Raw genomic sequence first — 19,738 nt, 5'->3', positions numbered from 1 at the left:
TAGGGCTTCCACCACCTCCGATGTACCACTTACTACTCCGTATATGTAGTCCCCCTTTCATTCCCCAAGTTGATCCACTGGTCTAACCGAGACAAAGGTTTGGACATGTTTCATCTTCCCGAAGTTGGGGAAACAGCCTGCCGTCGTGGTACTCGACATGAGAACGGTGGACAGACGGACAATCCTTCCCAGGTAGAATGGGATGTTGGATTTCTTGAGACCGATAGCGAAATCTCCCTGAAACATAGGATCCTGGAGGTCGTGTAACCATAAGACGGGTCCAGGGGCTTCCACTTTACAAGTATTGCTGACTAGGGAGGAATCGTCTTTAATAGTGGTTCCCGATAGCATTCCTCCGTTATATAGTATATCCCTTCAATCTACGGAGTATACAGTACTACCCTCGATGGCCTTGGTATACCTCGAGGGCGGGCTAAAGAAAGCGCCGGGTGCGGGGAAATGGCTTTGCCGGCCCTGGCCCGAACCCAACCGCCACGAAGGGGTCCAGCACTGCAATCTCCACTAGGCTGGATATCTAGAAACAATCTAGAAGGCCAGAAGACGAGAAGTCTACATGGCTAGAGAGGACAGACGTTCATGGGGGTCCGTGGCAATCGTTGCATGGTCCGAGGGGTCCGCCCCGGGATTAGGGCACGGAGCGGCCGACTCGTCGATCGACCGTGAGGATACAAAATCCATGCTCGAGACCTGCTACAAATCTACGAGTGCAGAGGATAGGACCTACTCACAGATACTACTCCATCTACGGAATCTAGACTTCTCCATCAATGGGTCTACTGTCTACTCCGGACTATGTAGCACGACAGGGAAGGACGATCGGGCCCCCGGGAAGAGGGGCTCGGCCCCACCGATCAGTCGGTTATCGGCGGGGGTCCCGATGACTCTTTCTCTCTCTCTCTCTCTCTCTCTCTCTCCCCCTCTCTCTCTCCCCCCCCCTCTCTCGTGTCTCTTCTTATCTCCCTCCCCCCTTGAACAACCTCCTGTCTCTCCCATTCGACCCCCCTTCTTGCCCCCATACAGTAACCCCCTACACTACACCCACCATGACGGCCCAGGAGCTCAGCCAAGAGCAGCTGGACAAGATATATGCCTTTGCCGTGGATCTGGGTCGCAAGGCCGGACAGCTCCTGCTGGAGAGTATCGAGAAGCGCATCGGCGACGGCGAGCATCAACTGTTCGAGGAGAAGGACAGCGCCGTCGACATCGTCACCCAGACCGATGAAGGTACGCTTCCGATCCCCTCCGCTGCGGCCTTTGTACGCCACTGATGCACGCCATCCCCCCCGCAGATGTCGAAGCGTTCATCAAGTCCGCCATCCAGAACGAATATCCCACCCACAAGTATGCCTCTGGGCCCCGGCAACGGCTCCCCTCCCATCACTCGCTGACCCCTTTGACCTCAGGTTCTTGGGCGAAGAATCCTACGCCAAAGGGCAGTCGCGCGACTACCTGATCGATGAGCACCCGACGTGGTGCATTGACCCCTTGGACGGTAACAGCCACGGCTCCCTTCATGACCCCATAAAGAAACCCACACTAACCCCCCGCCGTCTAGGAACGGTCAACTTCACCCATATCTTCCCCATGTTCTGCGTCTCCATCGGCTTCATCGTCAACCACCGCCCCGTGATCGGCGTCATCTATGCCCCCTTCCAAGATCAGCTCTTCTCGTCCTGTGTCAACCGGGGCGCCTGGTTGAACGAGAAGCGCCGGCTCCCCCTCATCCGCAACCCCTCCATCCCTCCCATGCCCGCCAATGCGCCGGGCAAGTGCATCCTGTCCTGTGAGTGGGGCAAGGACCGCCGGGACATCCCCGACGGCAACATGTACCGCAAGATCGAGAGTTTTGTCAACCTGGCGGCCGAGGTGGGCAGTCGCGGAGGCAAGGGCGGCATGGTGCACGGGGTGCGGAGTCTGGGGAGCGCCACGCTGGATCTGGCGTATACGGCCATGGGGTCGTTCGATATCTGGTGGGAGGGCGGTTGCTGGGAGTGGTGAGTTCGCGTGCTTTCGGGCGCCCTCAATCCGTTGGCTGACCAGAGGACAGGGATGTTGCGGCAGGAATTGCCATCCTGTTGGAGGCGGGCGGTCTGGTGACCACCGCCAATCCCCCCGACGATCCCGAGACCGCCCCCATCGAAGACGTGCGGCTGGGCAGTCGGCTCTACCTCGCTATCAGGCACGTTCACCCCCCCCCCCCCCCCCCCGTCCTTGGTGTTTCGCATAATGAGACATGGCTAACAGGAGCAGACCGGCCGGCCCGTCTGCGACCGAGACCGGCCGTCAATCGCAGGAGCGCACGGTGCGCGAGGTCTGGAAGCGGGTGCGACAGCTGGAATATACTCGACCGGGAGCATGAGCATCCATTCATACATAATTCATTCTACATATCTTGATAGAGCGAACGATGGCACTATATACAACAGCCCAGACCACGCATGTCACTCCGAGACACACGTCATGCCACCCCTCGGGCTCTCTCTATAAACCTTTTTTCTTTTGGTTGGTAACACAAGCAATGCTCCGGGTATGCTAGAGTCTATACAGGAATCATGAAAACATGTCGTCAGAGAAGGAACGAAGGGAAAGAACGAGCAAATCACAGGGTGGACTTCTGGCGGTCCGCCAGGTTCTTGGCCACGACCTCCTTCACCATGTCGAGCAGGCCGGGCACGGCCACCACATCGGTGCCCGTCCAGAGGCGAGCCTGCTCCAGCCCCTGCCAGAGCAGGGCCTCGGAGCCGACAATGACCTTCCAGCCCGCGGCCGAGGCCAACTCGGCGATCTCGGTCCAAATGACGGGGTGGTAGCACATCTCCAGGATGACGCCCTTGGGCTTCTGGTCATCGGCCGTGCCCAGCAGGGCCTGCAGGACCTGGCGCGCCCGGATCTCCTCCTCCGTCTTAGGGGGGTAGTTGGGGATACCCGACACAATGGCGGCGGGGGTCTCGAGGGTCTGGGCCACGGCGGGATCGGTGACAGGGATGAGGGGAGCCTTGTCGGCGCTGGGGTTGCGCTGGTTATCCTCGTCGAGGATGGCCTGGACCTCGGCGCTGTCCCGGTTGACAATGTAGATCTTGCTGGCACCCAGCCACTTGCGCATAACGTAGATAGCGGAGCGCGCGGTGCCACCGCCACCGACCACGAGAGCGGGCTTGCCGTGGAAGTCAGCCGGGTTGGGGCTGTTCTGGACCAGGGCCTCCCGGATACCGATGCAGTCGGTGTTGGTACCGACGTAGGCGCGGGAGCCGTCGGGGTTGGGGCGGATGAAGATGGTGTTGCAGGCGCCGGCCTGGCGGGCGTCCTCGGTGAGGTCGTCGAGATGCGGCATGATAGCGACCTTCCAGGGCATGGTCACGGACGAGCCGACGAACTTGGGGTTGGCGCGGATGGAGGCCAGGAACTTGTCGATGGGCGGGGAGCGAGTGTAGGGCGGGGGATAGGTGGCGGAGGTGCCGCAGACGCTGGACAGGGGGATCTGGATCCAATTGCGACCCAGGTGGGCGTAGATGGCCGCATGGAGGGGCGGCGACAGCGAATTCAGCAGCGGGTGGCCGTACAGGTAGGCGACGCCATCGCGGTCGGCGGGGATGGTGATGGGTTCTTCGGGTTGCTCGGAGGTCATGGTGGGCGAGCGTGAACTGGGACGAAGAAGGGCAACTGAATTGAATTGAAAAGAAAAAGTTGGAAACCACAATCACTGCTGGGGGAAAAGGAGGGACGGACGGAGGGGTGCCAGGGAATGTTTTAAGGCGGCGCGGCCTGGCGATGGCGGAGAAACGTTTGGTTCTGGCTGGGTGGGTGGGGGAGGGAGGGAGAACGCTTTTCCCGCCCCGCCGCCCGCGCCCTCGGGTCTCGGCCGGCCAAGTGCTTTCCCCAGCCACCTGCCTACGACTCTACGAAGACTACTCCGTATTATGCTCCTCCTGACGACTCCCCCGGGGGGTCTACCGTTGCAAAAATCCGGAGGACTGCGGATCGGGCCCGTCGGCAGTCCGTGCACCTCCACAGTTCCTCGGCAACTACTGGATACGAGCTAGATATGTAGACCATCGTGGATCAAGAACAGACATCTGATTGCAAGGGTAGAAACGGGGTATTATTCAGGAATGGAGAGGGTGTCACCGGGCGCTGTACGGCTCGGCCATCCACCCGGACAGTTTAGTTCAAGCAAAAGACAAATGTGGCTTTTCGCCCCTGCACGTGCGTCAGGTACGCATCCAGCTCATGGTCCTCGTCGATGACGAACGGGATCTCATGGCCTTTCTCGTCGCGGTCTAGCCCTTCGATCTTCGTCACCACGGCGTCTGGGTACTTCGCGCCGACGATCTGCTGCAATTCCGCCACCGACCGTGCTGTCAGCTTGTCCACCCACGTCTTCGAGTCCCCGTGCAGCGGGCTCTGGGGGTGGATGCGCAGATACACGGGCACGTGCAGCATCGATGGTCCGAGCATCGGATCCACATATCCGAAGCCGTTGGTCGCGTCGTGCTGGGCGGCCGTGGCAAAGGAGGGGTCATTGGCCGCCTGCAGCAGAGAGGGATCGATCTGCATGTCACTGAGATCACTGGTGGCACTGGCCAGCGCCTGCGAGGCCAGGGTGCTAATCCCGTTGGTGATGCCGCTGCCATACGTGCTGCTGACTGGGGGACTTTCCGCGTCGGAATGGGGGGCCTGCGAGTGAGGGACGGACGGCTTGCGCGAGGGGTCCCTCTTGGTCTGGTCATCTCGCAGTCGCTTCATGACATCGCGGCACAGAACCTCGAGCGCTTTGACTTTCGCCGTGTGCTCCGGGTCCGCCGCGCCAGGGGCGAGGATCTGGCGAAGCAGCTCCGAGTTTTGAATCCACTGGTCCTTCAGTTCCTTCCAATGCTCATCGCCCGCTTCCAACTTGCTGGTAAAGTGATCCGCCTTGAGGGTGTTGTAGAATGCGTTGCGTATCTGCCGGCTTTCCTCTGGGTTGATGCCGAGGACATTCTTGGCCTCGGCGATGGTCATGCGCCGCTCCAAGGTCCTCATCCTCTTCGTCACATCCGTGCACAACACGTCCAGCGCCAGGGTCTTCGCATCCAGCTGATTCGGGTCATGCCAGAACACCTGCTGGAGGTGCCGCGATCCCTCGATCAGCTTGTTCTTGGCGTCCTGCCACCGCTCCGGCCCCGCAACGGTTTTCTTGATGAAGCCGGCTTCTTCACAGATCCGTTGAAACTGATCCCGCACTTGGCGATACATCACATTGTCGAGACCGAGGTACTTCTTGCTTTCATCGATGGTCGTCTCCGAGGGGAAGCGCGGAGGGCCCGGAGGATCAGCGGGCAGCCCAGCCCACCCGCGAGTCCGGCGGCGACGTTTCCGACTGGCCCAACGCTCTTCACTTTCTGCCTTTAGTCGCTCCAGTCGCTCTTTGCGCTTGGCAAGGACTTCGGGGGGCAGCACAGGAGAGGCCGATGTAGTCGCGGTGGTCGCGGCGGTGGTGGCCGGGAGGGTTTCGGTCTCGTCAAAGGGGGTTTCAGTCTTGTAGACTTCCTGCTGTAGCGCGAGAAGCCCCTCATCTTCCGGTATTTGGACGGGGGCTTGGAGTCGCGATTGTGACTTCATGCCGTTGGGGACACGAAGTAACCAGCGGTTCTTGGCACGCACGCGCATCAGCTCCCTCTCCTTGATCTCGAATCCCTCCTCATTCAGGATCCGCAGCATGTCTCGCTGGCTGGTATTCTTCTCCCAAAGCTGCTTCACCCGAGCCACCAGCTCGACATTCTTATGCGCTGGGTTCTGTTTCGACGGAAAGCCCCATCGTTTGAATTGGGTTTGGAACGCGCGTTTACTGTAGGCCATTGCGCAAAAGGTTAGCAGGAGACATGCATGATTGGGGCAGAGGCATGAGAGATCAGCGCAGGGTAAATGCTGTGCGCATGAAGGGTAGGGGGTAAGGGGGCCACCGACCTGGGGGCGAACTGGTAGACATTCTTCATGTACTCCATGATCTCCTCCAGGGCCTTCTTGTCCTTGATGTACATCTGATAGCAGATCTCCCGCTTGCCATCCCAGTCGTAGACCATGATGGGGGACGGGCTGGGCGACACTCCCCCCGACGCGGAGGTAGTGCCTGAGGGCGCGGAACCCAGCCAAGCTGGCGGGGGGTGGTGACGACCCGACGAGGGAGTCCGGGGGGTGGAAGGCAAAAGGCGAGGTGGGTGGAGCTCTGGGGGATCGAGGCTGGATAGATCGCCTGGCAGAACACTGGTTGTCGCTGCTGTGCCCCGTAGTCGAGCCAGGGAGTCGCCGTGTCGTCTGGCCCGCCGTAGTCGCTTTGCCCGCTGAGGGGAGCCACCCGGTCATCTTGCGCAGATTTATCGGATCACGTGACATACACCATCACATGACTATGGCACGTGAACGATAGGGCATACAGGCATCTACTGGCACATAGTAGTAAAAGGACGATCAAGTGGGTAACGATGTCGGAACCCGCCGACCGCGCAGCGTCTTCGTTGTCATAAATCAACCGGTCTATCTAGTGCGCTTCATCGCCCGCGATATGAATCTGGCTCGTGTGATAACCATGCAAAACCTCCCCAACCGCAACGCCCGCAGCAAATGCAACCCAAGCATAGGTAACCATAACCGAGAAGACCCCAGCAGAGAAAGGCCCCCGCTAGGAGCTTGAACAGAAAGTTTAACCATGCAAGATGACGAACAAAAAGAAAAATCAGGCAAAATCCAGATCATCGTCTGGTTGTGTCACGTACTGATACTTCGCCAGGATCTGATCGTGGTGGACATCGTGTGCTTGGGAATGCACCAGCCCCAGCGCTTCTTGATGCAGGGCCGCGGACGGATCGGGGTCGGTGGGATCGTCAACCATCATATGGTAATCGTGAGCTGGATGATGTCGGACGTCATTATCAAAGTTGGCCGCGTGCAAGCTGTGCGCAGCATGGGCATATGCATCAGTCATCGCGTCATGTGGATGAAACCGGGGAAGCTGTTGATGCAGTTCCATGATTTGTGGATCCAGGGGCAACCCAGTGTAATCGGTGATCGAGTCTACTGGCCCTTGCACCACCGAGTGGGCGGTCACAAACGGGTTTGGGTTATGGTGCGCATCCATGGCCGCGTGGTCCATCAGCGAATGCGCCCCCATGGGGTCGCCAGGGCCCAGGTCGGCATCGTCCTCGGCGAGATCGGCCTCCTGCCCCAATTCATCCTCTTCATCCTCGGGCGTGTCCTCGTGCATGACACCATTGATGATGGGGGGCTTGAGGGTCTCTTTACACTGAGGGCAGTCCCGGATCACTCGACTGACCGTCTCCTTGATCCGCACCCAATGGTACTTGACGGCAATGGCGGCTGTCGTCTTGTTGATGCCCGCGTGCTGCTGCATGTGCATCTGCCGGGCAATATCATACTGCTGCTGCGGGTCCGATACGACCTCCTTGTCTTTCAGCATCAACTTCTCGCCGTCCCCCTCTTTACCTCCGACCAGCTTGTAGTGGGTGGCTGCGCTCCGAAGCCGACTCTTCTCGGCCCGATCCGCTCCTCTAGGATATTTGGAGTGCTTGAGATAATACCGGATCTTGTCGAACCGATCCTGCGTGACGGAATCTTCCCCTTCGGGGCCTAGATCTCGACCGTAGATGATGGCATCTACGTACTGTCCCGGGTTGGAGATGAGTCTACCCCCTCCCGGCACCCTGCCGATCCGCTTGAAGCCCAGAGCATCCCACAGACGGCAGGACGCCACGTTACTCTCATAGACCAGGTTAAAGACAGCATATGTGTACCCCTGTTGGATGTCAGACCCTGCGACATTTGCGACGGGGAACCGCAACCCTCGAATCCAGGAAGGAGAGGCCAAGAAGGGAGTTATCTGTTCGGCCTACTGGCATCGCGTATACTGACCATCTTGGGAGCCCACTCGAGATATCCCTCCCCCATCAGTCGACCTACACCCTTGTTGCGAGCAGCATCGGTGACCAGGAACATGCCGTTACAGACATGACTACTACGACCGGGATAGTTGGGTCGGATATTGAAGCTGCCCAGGCAGATCTTGGACCAGTTGGCCCGGCCCCTGCCCAGGGCCTGGAGCTCGTGCACGCTCTTGATATCCCCCAGGAGCATGATGGCACCGAAATTGGAAAACCAATACGACCCGAATTGCTCCAGTGGAATGGGATCAATCATGGCATAGGTGTCACCGCCCTCGATCTCCTTGTTCAATTGATCGGACAGGTAGGCCAACAGGGATCGCGGTACCGCATCCGCTGAGGTGAAGGGAACCAATGTCGCGACCGTGACGCGATCCCTGAGCGTGACCTGGCGCGGCACAATGTCGGGAGGCAACTCCTTACTAGTGGGAATCACGGTGGTCATTAAATCCCCATGGACGGCAGGCATGATGACGCCGTGGGCCGGATGCGCCGGTCACGAGACTGCGTGTCCGTGTTAGTTGCACGCATGGTCCATGGGGAATCCCTCGGCATGAGCAGATATGCTCAGCATATTTCGAGAGAACATGACAGGCTTACTCTAGTGCCTTTCAGCCTAGAGGTACTTTGACGGGGGTGGGAAGGGAAAGGGGAGGGGGAAAACAAGGGAACCGTGGTGGGATACCCAAACGGGTAAAAACGGGGCAGCACGCCGAGGCAGAGGGGGGATGGCCGGAACAAGGGAACCGGGGGGAGAGAATAAGACTGACAGCTTGGGGGGTTGGTTTTCTTAGTGTTTTTTGATTGCTCCAGTGCTGGTCGAGAGCACTTCGAGGACCGCCGAGTATTCTCGAGTCCGGAATGATGTGAACGCAGACGAGAAATCGTCGTCCCGCTGTCTAGGCTGACTCAGCAGCCCGGGTGTTCCTTCTATCGCATCATCCTTGTTCCGGCGGTGTTTAGATTCTGCCGGCCGTAATAGGCGGCGAGAGACTGCGCCGTGGGGTCACGCCATCGGGACATTAGTAATCCCCCCCCAATGCCCCTCCTGCTTCCTCCTCCGCGTCCCGCCGCAATCGAAGATCTTCATCCCAAGATCTTGCGACCTCTTCAGATCTCTCCCACCCTTTCAATTCTACCCTTCTCTCCAGGGTCTCGATCCTCACAGTGCGGCGGGTGTCATCCGGAACCGTGCGCATATTCTCCCTCACAATGGCCGACTCCGTCTACTCAAATTACCCTCCCCACCTGAACCCCGCACAGAAGGAGTTCCTCGTCCGGACCATCAAGGATTGGACCGTCCAACATGGACTGATGATCCGTCCCGCTTCGACGTTCATCTCGAAGGAGTCGGACCCTCAAGGCGTGGTGGCCACCAGCGCGCCTGTCACCCTGTTCCCCAGCCCTTTCCCCAAGTCTTGCTTCGAAGAGGCGCAGGCCCTCCAGACGGTCTACAACCGGCTCTACGCGGCCATCACCTGTGATGAACAATGGATTGGGGACATCATGGAAGAGTAAGGAGGCACCTCCGATTTGTCATCTTGCTCAGAGCTCCATGGAGAGAAATCTGTTGCGCCCCGCTGCAGTTCTTTCGGTTGTCGGCCTCCACATGAAGGTGCTAAATCTTTCTTGATTGTAGTCTCATCGACGTGGACGACTTCATCTCACACCTGTGGAAAGTTCACCTCGCAGTGAAGGAGGAAGGATATGCTCAATCACTCTCCCTTGGCCTCTACCGTTCAGACTACATGCCCCACGTCCCGTCGGCCTCGACTCCCCCGTCCTTGAAGCAGGTCGAGTTTAACACCATTTCCTCCTCCTTTGGCGGGCTGTCTTGCCTTGTCGCCTCCCTTCACACCGAGCTTCTCAACTCGCCACCAGGCCACCCCATTGCGTATCCGTCGCACCCGTTGCTCGATTCGAACCAGCCCCCCGAGAACACTTCGGTGGAGACCCTGTCCGCAGGCTTAGCTGCAGCACACACAGCCTATGGGGCATCGAAGTCATCCCCCGCCCTTCCTACCTGCATCCTCTTTGTCGTCCAGGAAAACGAAAGAAACGTGTTCGATCAATTGGCTCTCTCGAGACAGCTAACAAAGGTTCACAAGGTGCCTGTCTTCCGCCTGCTCAGCTCCGAGGTCTTCGATCACACGCACATTCCGGTCTCGAATCCTTCCCGGCCCCTTATATACCGCCCCCCTCACGCCGACGGCGTGGAATTCGAGGTCACGACGGTATACCTCCGCTGCTTCTATACCCCGACAGACTACAAATCCGAACGGGACTGGGAGGCTCGCACGCACCTGGAGCGCTCCGCGGCCATCAAATGCCCCACCGTTTTAAACCAGCTTGCGGGATGTAAAGTGGTGCAGCAGGTGCTCGCGGAAGACAACGGCCCGGATCATCTTGCCAAGTTCCTTGCTGGGACGGACCCAACCACGATCGCGAGACTACGGGCGACCTTCGCCCCACAACATGACCTTTCGTCGAGTGGTCGTGGTCGGGAGCTTGCCCTGAATCCCGCGACCGCCGCGAATCATGTTCTCAAGCCCCAGCGTGAAGGTGGCGGCAACAACATCTACAAGGAGGCCATTCCCGAGTTCCTGCGATCCCTCCCAGAGACCGAATGGAAGCGGTGGATCCTGATGGAGCTGATCCAGCCACCGGCCGAGGCCCAGAACGTGGCTTTGCGACCGGACGGCGAGGTGCTTAGTGGCCATGTCATCGGAGAACTGGGCATCTATGGAACGATCCTCTGGGACCAAGCGGGAGGCAAGGTCTTGCACAACGAACAGGGCGGCTGGCTCATGCGGACCAAGGCCAAGGACGTGAATGAGGGCGGCGTCGCCACTGGATTTTCCAGCTTAGACAGTGTGGTTCTCTACTAGGATCTTGTATGGTGCATGCATATATCGTCCGGTTAGAGCACGTTTATAGATTATAGAAAAATATCGAATCACTTCCCACAGTCCAAGCAGTGAAATGTGCGTATCCAGCACGAATGGAGGACCTGCAATAGAATAAATACCAAACGGCTAGACCCGGCTTCCGCTCATCGGATCATCATACCCTTCTGGTCCTCCAACATCTGTCAACAGAAACAGTAAGATACAACAATGGCAGTTCCAGCACCAGTGGAGTACGGAGAACCCTTTTTTACAATTGTTATCTCGATAACAAGTCTGCAGTTGCACCTGTATAGTACCACATATCAGGGCCTCCCCGAAGGGCAATACTCCAGCCTCTCCTAGTATGTATTCCCAACCGACGACTCTCAGTCATCCACTAGATAAATGGCAACTTCGTTGTGATGTTATTTATACGACTTCCTCCTTGACTTCTTCAGCCCGGATCCAATGACCACTTTTCCCACCCTTTTTCTCCAACAATTGAACCCCACCAATCACCATCCCCTTATCCACCGCCTTCAACATATCATACACGGTCAACGCCGCCCCCATGGTCGCTGTCATGGCTTCCATTTCGACGCCGGTACGGCCCAGACAGCTCACTGTAGCGAGGACGCGCATGGCCCCGTGTTTTCCCGTCGTTGATTGCCCGGGGGCAGAGGATGAGGATGAGGATGGCGGGTCAATCAGGGTCACGTCGACCTCCACCCCCGTCAGGCCGATACCCGGGTGACAGAGGGGGATGAGATCGGGGGTCTTTTTAGCGGCCATGATGCCGGCGATGCGAGCCACGCTGAAGACGTCGCCTTTCTTGGTCCGGCCTTTTCGGAGAAGGGCCCATGGACGGGGGTTGGAGAATTGGACGAGACAGGTTGCGGTGGCGAGGCGGTTGGTGATGGCCTTTTCGTCGATTTTGGTCATGTGCACGTTCTGCGAGGCATTGAGGTGGGGAAGGTCAGGGTCGGAGGCGGTGGAGAGGGAGACGGGTTTTGTGTTGTTGTTCTCGTTGCTATGTTGCTCGGTGGAGTTGGGGGCTGGTGGACTGCTTGGACGCAAACTATGATAATGACTGGCTTGCATGGATGTCGGACCGTGGCCAGCGAACAAGTGGGTGGGAAGTCCAAGCCAGGGACGTTGGCTGGAGTTCAGTGTAGTTTGATTGGAACGATGCGTCGCTCTTAGCGAGCTCTGCAATACTGGATTATCTAAATCGCGTCTATCAGCATGGCTCACTGAAAATCATAACATAGCATCCAATTCTAGAAATGATACATAGAAGTGGCAGAAAGCCATCCTGATGGTGTCTCGAGGACAACCATCGGGTACATGCCAAAGTCATTAATCGTAGCCAATCGCCTGTTATGATGGGGAAATGCCAAAACCGTAACGGGGCTGCGCTTACCCACCAATAAGTATCATGGGCCGGTTTTTCATGTCCTTGAGCTCTCCCATGCCCGCATGCTTCGCTTTCTTCCTTTTGACTGCCATTCCAATGATGTCCAGGAGTTCCTGCTCTCGTTCGTGGACTTGGCCTCCTTCCCCACGGGACAGGCCCGCTGCTTCAAGCTCTTTCATGGTGGCCTCACTGATCGGTTCTCCGTTGTTCTCCTTCCGGAGGATGTCTCGCAGGGACACCTCGGCGTTGCCAAACAAGCATACCTTGAGATTGCCATCACATGTGATTCGCAGACGGTTGCAGGTGCCACAGAAGTTATGCGTCATGCTGGTGATAAACCCGATTTGGCCCTGGAAGCCTGGTACTTGGTAGGTCTTGCTAGTGTTGTTCTTGTGGTCGGGGACTTTCTGAAGCTCCGGGTACTTTTCCCGGATAGCAGCCAGCATTTCCTGATAAGAGACCATCTTCCCTTGGCTCCATTTGTTACCGTCGAACGGCATATATTCGATGAAGCGCACCTCGATGGGGTTGTCGCGCCCCAGCTCAATGAAGGGGACGATCTCCCGGTCATTGATCCCCCGCATCACCACGCAGTTGATTTTCAGCTTAATCCCAGCCCCCGCCTTGTTCAATTCCAAGATCCGGTCGATGCTTCGCATCACAGCATCGAAACCCTTCCGTCTCGTCATGATTTGAAACTGGAAGGGATCCAACGTGTCCAGACTCAGGTTGATCCCGGTCAGGCCCGCATCAACCATGGCGTCCAGTTTGCGGTGCAGCGAAATCCCGTTGGTGGTCAGACACAACTCGCGCAGACCGTCGCGCCGCAGCTCCCCGATGGACTGCATCAAGGGCACGATATCTTTGCGAACCGTTGGCTCCCCACCGGTCAGACGGATCTTGGTGACGCCCTGCGACACGAACAGCGACGATAGATAGACGATCTCCGGAGACGTGAGGAGACGGGCCGGTGGGGATAGTTGGATGCCTTCCTCGGGCATGCAATAGAGACACCGGAGGTTACAGCGTTCAGTGACGCTGATGCGGAGGTAGTCATGCTGGCGGTTGAATGTATCGGTCAGGAAATCGGAGAAGGGCTTGGCCGACTTGAGGGCGGACCACCGTGGAGGTAGGGGCTTGTAGGACGACGGAGACTCTGGGTCGGGGAGGAAGGTGGCCGTGGCTATTGAGTTGGTGTTGTGCTTGCGTGTGTGCACCGTGAGCAGCTGGCCGGTCGCGGCAGTGCGGGGAGAGCGCAGGGATGAGAGCAGGGGCGCGATTCCCCGCCGGCGCAACAGGAGTTCAGTCATGGCGAACAGCGAGACTGAGGAGGAGCATGGGCGGGGGCATTCCCACGTCGAGGGGCGGCATGAAGATGAGAGGAATCACAGAATGAATCTTGATGGAGGGGTGATGGTATATAGATAGATGGATGGTGGCGGTTGGTAGCTTTGATTACTACTCGCGACATGGTGGAGAGGTTTCTTATCAACGCGGTCACGGGGATTCGCTGGGATTCGCTGAGATTACTTGTCGGGGGTGGCCGATGCCCGGCCCAGTCACCTGATAAAACACGCCAGGGACCCTGACTGGACGTCTACTATCGACAGTTTCGGTAAGTCCCCTCTCTCAACCAGACAGAACAAGTACCACCCAAGTACAGGGTACGGCCTTCTGCAATGAATCCCTAGCAGTTCACTGACTCCGTCCTCTCGCAGCCTGGAGCCTATGGACTGCACCGCTTGGATGTCCTGCGACCCTGTGTCGCGTACAGTAAGGGATCGCTGACTCGAAAACCACCTACTATGGTACGGTGCGTAAGATCGTGAGCTATATCAGTGCATATCAGTGCAGCTTCGAGTTCTGCCAGTCCCTTAACATCACCAGCTGGCTGCTCTTTGCCCGTAGCCGCGGAATATCCTCATATTATCTATGATTCTACGGAGTAGAAGAAAGCGGTATGTAGTATCTATTGGTAACACAGTAGCCACGAGTGGACCAATTGATCCCGCTAACGGTCTTTTCGCACCACCAAGGGTGAAGCTCCCACGGGACCACTCGATTGGCTGTCGCACTGGCTCCGCGGACATCCTGCTGCTCGTGTTGCCCACTGCCAACACAGAGATTGTCATGCAGCACGGGAAAAGCGGGACAACGCAAAACGAGGGCCCAAGAAGCACGAGGCAACCCTCTGTGGGAGCACCAAGAGGGCGGACACCATGTAAACGCTTGTCGTCGTTCCACTAAGTCAATGATAGTTGCTGGATCCTACGGGGCCGAGGAGATATATCTACTCCGGACCTGGGAGTTGTTGGGGCATGCCAGGCGAAAAGAGGCAAACGCGCGCAGCACGTGACGGCGTTAGTTGCCGAGCTCTCAACAAGGGGGCGCGAAGGCTGGGCCGCCGGATGAACGGCCCCCTGCCACCCTGACAGCGGCTTACCGGATGCATCGCCATCCTGGTCAGACGAGCAATCTATGTAGTCGGATGTAGTATCTACGACGGGCCTGGATGCCAATCTGCCAATCTGCCAATCTAGGGGCAGATCATGCGAGAAGAATCATGACCGACGGCGCCTTCGGGTCTCCGGTGAATCCATCACGTGGGGGGGGAGTTTGCACCGTTTGCAGGGCTGGGGTGGCATTGCCGAAGACAAATCCCCCCAGGATTGCCGGCGGGGAGAAAGAAAGGGAGAGCAGCGTCCTCGTCAGCACAGAAGACAGAGATAGAATCCCCAGATTCCCACAGCCCGTTCAACAATCCCATCCCCAAAGTTCCTCAGTAGCAGCAATCATGGCGACCACCACTGGCACAGGTACGTGAAGCACTCCCTCAACAGCCGCACCCTTCTTGGCGTGTCTGGATAGATTCGCAAAGCGGCGGCGGCCCACAGATTTTCCCTTCTTCCCACCTCAACCCTCTGCCACCGTGAACTGTGAACCGCATCAGATCTCTGCCTCACTGTTCCTGTACCACCTGTGATATCTTCACTTGGTTCTTCACAGGCTTAGCACTGGAAGATAAATCGTGATCGTTGCACTTGCCCGGTTGATTCCCGGTTCGCTTTGTGTCAGGGGCACGTTGACTCATTCCCCGTGTGGTTGCATTTTCCATTCTCCCACCAGGGCAGACTTTTCCCCCTCTTGCTTTCTCATTTCATACCCCCTTCCACACCATCATGAATTCCACAAGGCTTTTTTCGCACCTGCGATATTTGTTCCCCAGGTCGGGGATGCAGCACGGCCCTCGAGCCAGCGCTCCTCTTGCCTCCATCCGCCTCCCCCTTGCCCATCCAGCGACCGGCTCACTTCGACAAACCGCCCGCTTTTCGACCACCAAGCCACCGGCGTGTGCTAATCTTGCCTCTTCCTCTTCAGACCGATTCACCTCCGCCCTGCACCAGAACAAGGACTGGGCAGCGCAACTTGCCAAGGAGGATCCTTCCCTCTTTCCCACGCTCGCCAACGGCCAGCACCCCGAGATCCTCTGGATCGGCTGCTCCGATTCTCGATGCCCCGAAACCACCCTGCTTGGCCTCAAGCCGGGTGACGTATTCGTCCACCGCAACATCGCCAACATCATCCACGCAGGCGACCTCAGCTCCTCGGCCGTCATTGAGTATGCCGTCCGCTACCTGCGAGTCAAGCACGTAGTCCTCTCTGGTCATACCAGCTGCGGAGGCGTTGCCGCTGCCTTGGGTAACAAGCAGCTGGGCATCCTAGACCCCTGGCTGCTGCCCCTGCGTCAGCTCCGGTCGCAAAACCTGGCTCTGCTGAACTCGCTGTCGCCCGAGCAGGCCAACCTTAAGCTGGTCGAGTTGAACGTCCTGGAGGGCGTCAAGTTGTTGAAGGAGAAGAATGTAGTGTTGGAGGCTATTCAGGAGCGTGGGCTGCAGGTCCATGGGTTGATTTATGATGTGGGTAGTGGTGTGCTTCGGGAGCTGGACACCAACGAGTCGGAGGAGGCCATCAAGGCGCGTCTCACATCGTTCAAGACCGACAACTAGGCGTGCACCTCGTTAATCTTGTCGTCCTGTGTCCTTTTTTTTTTTCAGCGAACAGCGAATGTTGATGTGTTTTCATTCTTCCATCTGGTCCACTGTAGACGTGTGCGTAATGAGCTGGCTCATGGTGAGCAGCGTGTCCCGTCAGTCCTGGGAAAGCTTTGTCAAGTAAAGCTGTCCTGAAAGACCCATCGTCTCATGATGGCATGTAGAAGAAACAAACAAAACCCATAGGAACGAGGACGATTGAAGAAGAGTGGGGAGGACTCGAGGGGGGAGAGAGGGAGGGAGGGAGGGAGAAGGAAGAAGTCAGCGAAGGAGGGAAGAAGCAGGAGCAGGGGGAAAAACCCTGATACATCAGGCTGTGAACCATGACGGCGTCTGGAAGAGAAGAGACGGGGGGGGGGGGGGGTCGGGCTGTTCCACGATCTGGTCTCCGCATCTCCTGCCTCGTTCACCTCCTGCCGTGCTGGGAAATCCGAGGACCTCAGTGGATCCGGACTGTCCCGATCGGGTATAGTCCCGGCCGAAGCGGTTTTGCTTCGGGTTGGCCTTTTCCTCGTACCCTGCAGATTAACTATTTTCTTGAGCGATTTTTACTGCGAGGGGGGCTTTTTCGAGCCCTTTGCATGGTCAGAGTACTTGAATTGCAGGTAATAAGGGTTTCTGTTAAGCGAATTAGTGTCCGGTTGAGTCGTGGAAACGGGCCAGACGTGAAATGCTGGGATTGTGCGCTGTGCCTCAGGCTTCGGTGTTTGCGGCTTTGCGTACCCGCTTTCTCGCCTTGGCGGCAAACCGCCTACGGCACCGCATCTACTCCATACTTGGGCAGCCATCCAACGCAGCAGATGGTAGATAGTCCGTACTCCGTATCACCTACGATGAAATGGATGTCAAAGGACGACGGGATATAATGTTTAGAATTCGAGTTCTTCAACTTCCATCCCGCAGTCCACGCACTTCTTGACCCCGATCCCCGTCTTCGGGTCTTCAATCGACCGTCCCCACTGGTGGACATGCCTCCCACCATTCCCCAGGTCATCCCCGAAATTGCCTCCCGCGGCCCCTTGGCGATTCCGCCGGTATGCGTCGACCCGCGTACGCTTCTTGAGATCTTCCAGTTTGCCCTTGAATTTGGCCTCCCGCCTACGCTTCTTCTCGGTCTCTCGTCGCTCGAACTCGGCATCCAAGGCTTCAGGTGAACCCCATTTCTTCGCGGAAAAAGCATATTCCTCCACCTGGTAGCGCAGGTACAGCATCATGTTATTCCACGTCGACTTATGCGGATTCGGACGTTCAAGATGGGGGAGAAGCTCCTCATCCTGGAGTTCAGCTGCGGTCCGGATCAGCAACATTCAGTGACAAATCCCACAAGGTACGCGATACTCACGATTCGTCAAAAGATAATCCTCCCTCGCCTCCGTCTTGGTAAGAAGACTATATTTCTCCGGAAACTTGTCCTTGCACGCATGGCAGATACAGCACCGAAGCGACTCCTCCCACTTCCAATCAATCTCCAGACTACCACACTCACGGCACTTCTTTTGCCGCGTTCGATCATCCAATACACTCAGCCCGGGTTCAAACGGTCCCGCACGCTCCCGATGAAGAGTCTTCAGCAACTGCTGTCGTTCCCATTCCTTCTGCGTCATCTGCGGCGGCTTCTGCTCAGCCTTCTCATCCCTCACATGCAGTGCCTTGTTATCCCGATCATCTTCCTCCGTCAAGAACCCGCCCTTCGTGTCGGTAATCTTGGAGAAGTCGTACTCGACATATTTCGTAAAATTCCGCGCCGGCCGGATGGCATCGAGCGGGCGACTAGTTGTAGCGGCCGCATCGCGGACAGTCGTGGGGGTTTCAGAGGCCGTCATGGAGGAGTAGGTTCGCTTGACTCCGGTTGTAGATTTCCCTTCTGTCGCGCGGGCCTGTTCTGCCTGTCGTTGCTCTCGTAGAGCTATGGCCTTCATGCGGTTGACTTCCTAAACAAGTCAAATCCAATATCAGCTCCCTGACCCGGACATCCTGAACCACTAGATAGACGTACAATTCGCCGCAACTGCTCCGGCGTCAGCGGAGCACGGGGCGCACTACCCCCCGTCTGAGGAGGTGGACTTGACTGTCTCTCTGTCGCCATATTTGTAACGGCCCGAGAGAGAGGAGTGAAAGACCGGAGAGGGCCGGAGGCGTGCTCAGCACGCTGGTATCTAGGCAGGCAGCAAGAGGCAATAGGCAGATACTCCGTCGAGGCTAGCGTTATCGGCCGGGGACGATCTTCGGCGCACTTATCGCCCCCGACGACTGACCACGTGATCTGGCTTCACGTGTGACGGTAAGAGGTCCATTCAGCCTTCATGGCAGTCTCCATGCTTGCTTACTTCCTGGTTTTTTTGTCAGGTGAAAATTACGAACTACGAAGGTGACTGATGGTCTAGCCGGAGATAGTCTCAAGAAGCTACAGGTGAACCCCTTCAGTCTACGCACTGACTCATGTATAACTCTGTTCGAGTCCGATCGATCTCCACGTACGGAGTAGTGTGTACAGGTATAAGAGTGATTTCAGATGGGAAGGATGTTCCCGTCATTCATTCCGATGACGCTAATATATACATAGGATTATATTATGACAGACAGAGATTATATCCAGAGAGGGAGTAAATGTTCATGCACAGCGGGGTCATAACACCGCTTCGTAAATGCGTTCAGGGTTTGGAAAGCTGCTCTTTCCGGAAGAAGAGGAGGAAGCCAGCACTAAAAAAGCACGTATTAGAATCTATTTCAAGAGGCACCACCGTCAAGGAGGTGGAAGACTTACCAGATCAACAGCTGACAGATGAGGGCGGCCCAGAACCACCCGTTGGCAACCGAGCTCCCGCCGAAAGTAGGGTCTGGGGAGACCGGCCCCGGGCCAATGTTATTGGGGGCAAAAGCCCGGGCGCAAATGGTGGCAATGGAACCAAGGACCTGCGAACAGATCAGGGTGAAGAGCATGTGCATGCGAGTCAGGGTCTGCAGCAGGATGATACCGAAGCCGAGACCCTGGATCGAATCCAACACGCCCAGCCAGAGCCAGAGACTCCGCGAGGCCAGGGCCCCGCCGACATAGCCGCCGGACACCCAGGGCAGGAAGTAGCCGATGCCGGAGACACCCCACCAGATCTGGGCCCAGCGAGGGGCCCCGAGGCCGCACGCGAACACCGGGAGGAACCAGCTGTGGGACTTGAAATAGCGGCTGACGATGAACAAGAAGCCGGCCCAGACGAAGCCGTAGAAGATGATGCACAGGATGACGACCTGCCATCCCTTGGCGTGGTTGGAAGTCCACAAGACTAGAGAAGGTACGTGGGTTAGCATGGATCGATACGCCGTTGGGACGCCGCGTCCGGCAGAGTCCACTTACAGCTCCAATTGCGACCGTACGGCGCACTGAGGAAGAAATTCTGGAGGATGACGGCGACAAAGTTCCACAGGACGATCTTG

General features: G+C 57.4%; 9 protein-coding genes across 9 annotated transcripts; 3 read left to right on the top strand and 6 right to left on the bottom strand.

The window, feature by feature from the left end:
• Positions 1–1,064: 1,064 nt before the first annotated feature.
• On the top strand, positions 1,065–2,380 carry BO80DRAFT_454339 (inositol monophosphatase family protein; the record flags this gene model as incomplete). The annotated part of the gene is made up of 6 exons (XM_025722067.1): positions 1,065–1,245; positions 1,311–1,362; positions 1,425–1,513; positions 1,577–2,015; positions 2,069–2,200; positions 2,269–2,380. 6 exons carry the CDS (start codon positions 1,065–1,067, stop codon positions 2,378–2,380), a joined length of 1,005 nt encoding a protein of 334 aa, XP_025576526.1.
• Positions 2,381–2,620: 240 nt separating this feature from the next.
• BO80DRAFT_433908 (shikimate dehydrogenase family protein) lies at positions 2,621–3,646 on the bottom strand (the record flags this gene model as incomplete). The annotated part of the gene is made up of 1 exon (XM_025720847.1): positions 2,621–3,646. One exon carries the CDS (start codon positions 3,644–3,646, stop codon positions 2,621–2,623), a length of 1,026 nt encoding a protein of 341 aa, XP_025576525.1.
• Positions 3,647–4,091: 445 nt separating this feature from the next.
• On the bottom strand, positions 4,092–6,460 carry BO80DRAFT_424113 (Clr5 domain-containing protein). The gene is made up of 2 exons (XM_025719199.1): positions 5,965–6,460; positions 4,092–5,845 (listed from the first exon to the last, which is right to left on the bottom strand). The coding sequence occupies exons 1-2, from the start codon at positions 6,078–6,080 to the stop codon at positions 4,183–4,185; spliced, it is 1,779 nt and encodes a 592-aa protein (XP_025576524.1). The 5' UTR covers positions 6,081–6,460; the 3' UTR covers positions 4,092–4,182.
• A 38-nt stretch (positions 6,461–6,498) lies between these two features.
• BO80DRAFT_424111 (putative histone acetyltransferase Spt10) lies at positions 6,499–8,787 on the bottom strand. Its single transcript, XM_025719198.1, has 2 exons — positions 7,924–8,787; positions 6,499–7,807 (listed from the first exon to the last, which is right to left on the bottom strand). Exons 1-2 carry the CDS (start codon positions 8,419–8,421, stop codon positions 6,731–6,733), a joined length of 1,575 nt encoding a protein of 524 aa, XP_025576523.1. The 5' UTR covers positions 8,422–8,787; the 3' UTR covers positions 6,499–6,730.
• Positions 8,788–9,029: 242 nt separating this feature from the next.
• BO80DRAFT_424109 (glutathione synthase) lies at positions 9,030–10,914 on the top strand. The gene is made up of 2 exons (XM_025719197.1): positions 9,030–9,466; positions 9,592–10,914. The coding sequence occupies exons 1-2, from the start codon at positions 9,165–9,167 to the stop codon at positions 10,838–10,840; spliced, it is 1,551 nt and encodes a 516-aa protein (XP_025576522.1). The 5' UTR covers positions 9,030–9,164; the 3' UTR covers positions 10,841–10,914.
• Positions 10,915–11,054: 140 nt separating this feature from the next.
• Positions 11,055–13,708, bottom strand: BO80DRAFT_42067 (molybdenum cofactor biosynthesis pathway protein). Its single transcript, XM_025718417.1, has 2 exons — positions 12,268–13,708; positions 11,055–12,066 (listed from the first exon to the last, which is right to left on the bottom strand). Exons 1-2 carry the CDS (start codon positions 13,565–13,567, stop codon positions 11,270–11,272), a joined length of 2,097 nt encoding a protein of 698 aa, XP_025576521.1. The 5' UTR covers positions 13,568–13,708; the 3' UTR covers positions 11,055–11,269.
• Positions 13,709–15,259: 1,551 nt separating this feature from the next.
• BO80DRAFT_41949 (carbonic anhydrase) lies at positions 15,260–16,345 on the top strand. Its single transcript, XM_025718312.1, has one exon. The coding sequence runs from the start codon at positions 15,437–15,439 to the stop codon at positions 16,262–16,264; it is 828 nt and encodes a 275-aa protein (XP_025576520.1). The 5' UTR covers positions 15,260–15,436; the 3' UTR covers positions 16,265–16,345.
• A 755-nt stretch (positions 16,346–17,100) lies between these two features.
• rad14 (DNA repair protein RAD14) lies at positions 17,101–18,494 on the bottom strand. Its single transcript, XM_025717684.1, has 3 exons — positions 18,306–18,494; positions 17,652–18,240; positions 17,101–17,594 (listed from the first exon to the last, which is right to left on the bottom strand). Exons 1-3 carry the CDS (start codon positions 18,393–18,395, stop codon positions 17,179–17,181), a joined length of 1,095 nt encoding a protein of 364 aa, XP_025576519.1. The 5' UTR covers positions 18,396–18,494; the 3' UTR covers positions 17,101–17,178.
• A 491-nt stretch (positions 18,495–18,985) lies between these two features.
• On the bottom strand, positions 18,986–19,726 carry BO80DRAFT_424105 (uncharacterized protein). Its single transcript, XM_025719196.1, has one exon. It carries the CDS (start codon positions 19,610–19,612, stop codon positions 19,070–19,072), a length of 543 nt encoding a protein of 180 aa, XP_025576518.1. The 5' UTR covers positions 19,613–19,726; the 3' UTR covers positions 18,986–19,069.
• Positions 19,727–19,738: the final 12 nt, after the last annotated feature.

The sequence above is a fragment of the Aspergillus ibericus genome, assembly GCF_003184845.1.
Source record: "Aspergillus ibericus CBS 121593 unplaced genomic scaffold BO80scaffold_14, whole genome shotgun sequence".
Classification (NCBI taxonomy): domain Eukaryota; kingdom Fungi; phylum Ascomycota; class Eurotiomycetes; order Eurotiales; family Aspergillaceae; genus Aspergillus; species Aspergillus ibericus.
This window is presented reverse-complemented; position numbering and strand designations above follow the sequence as displayed.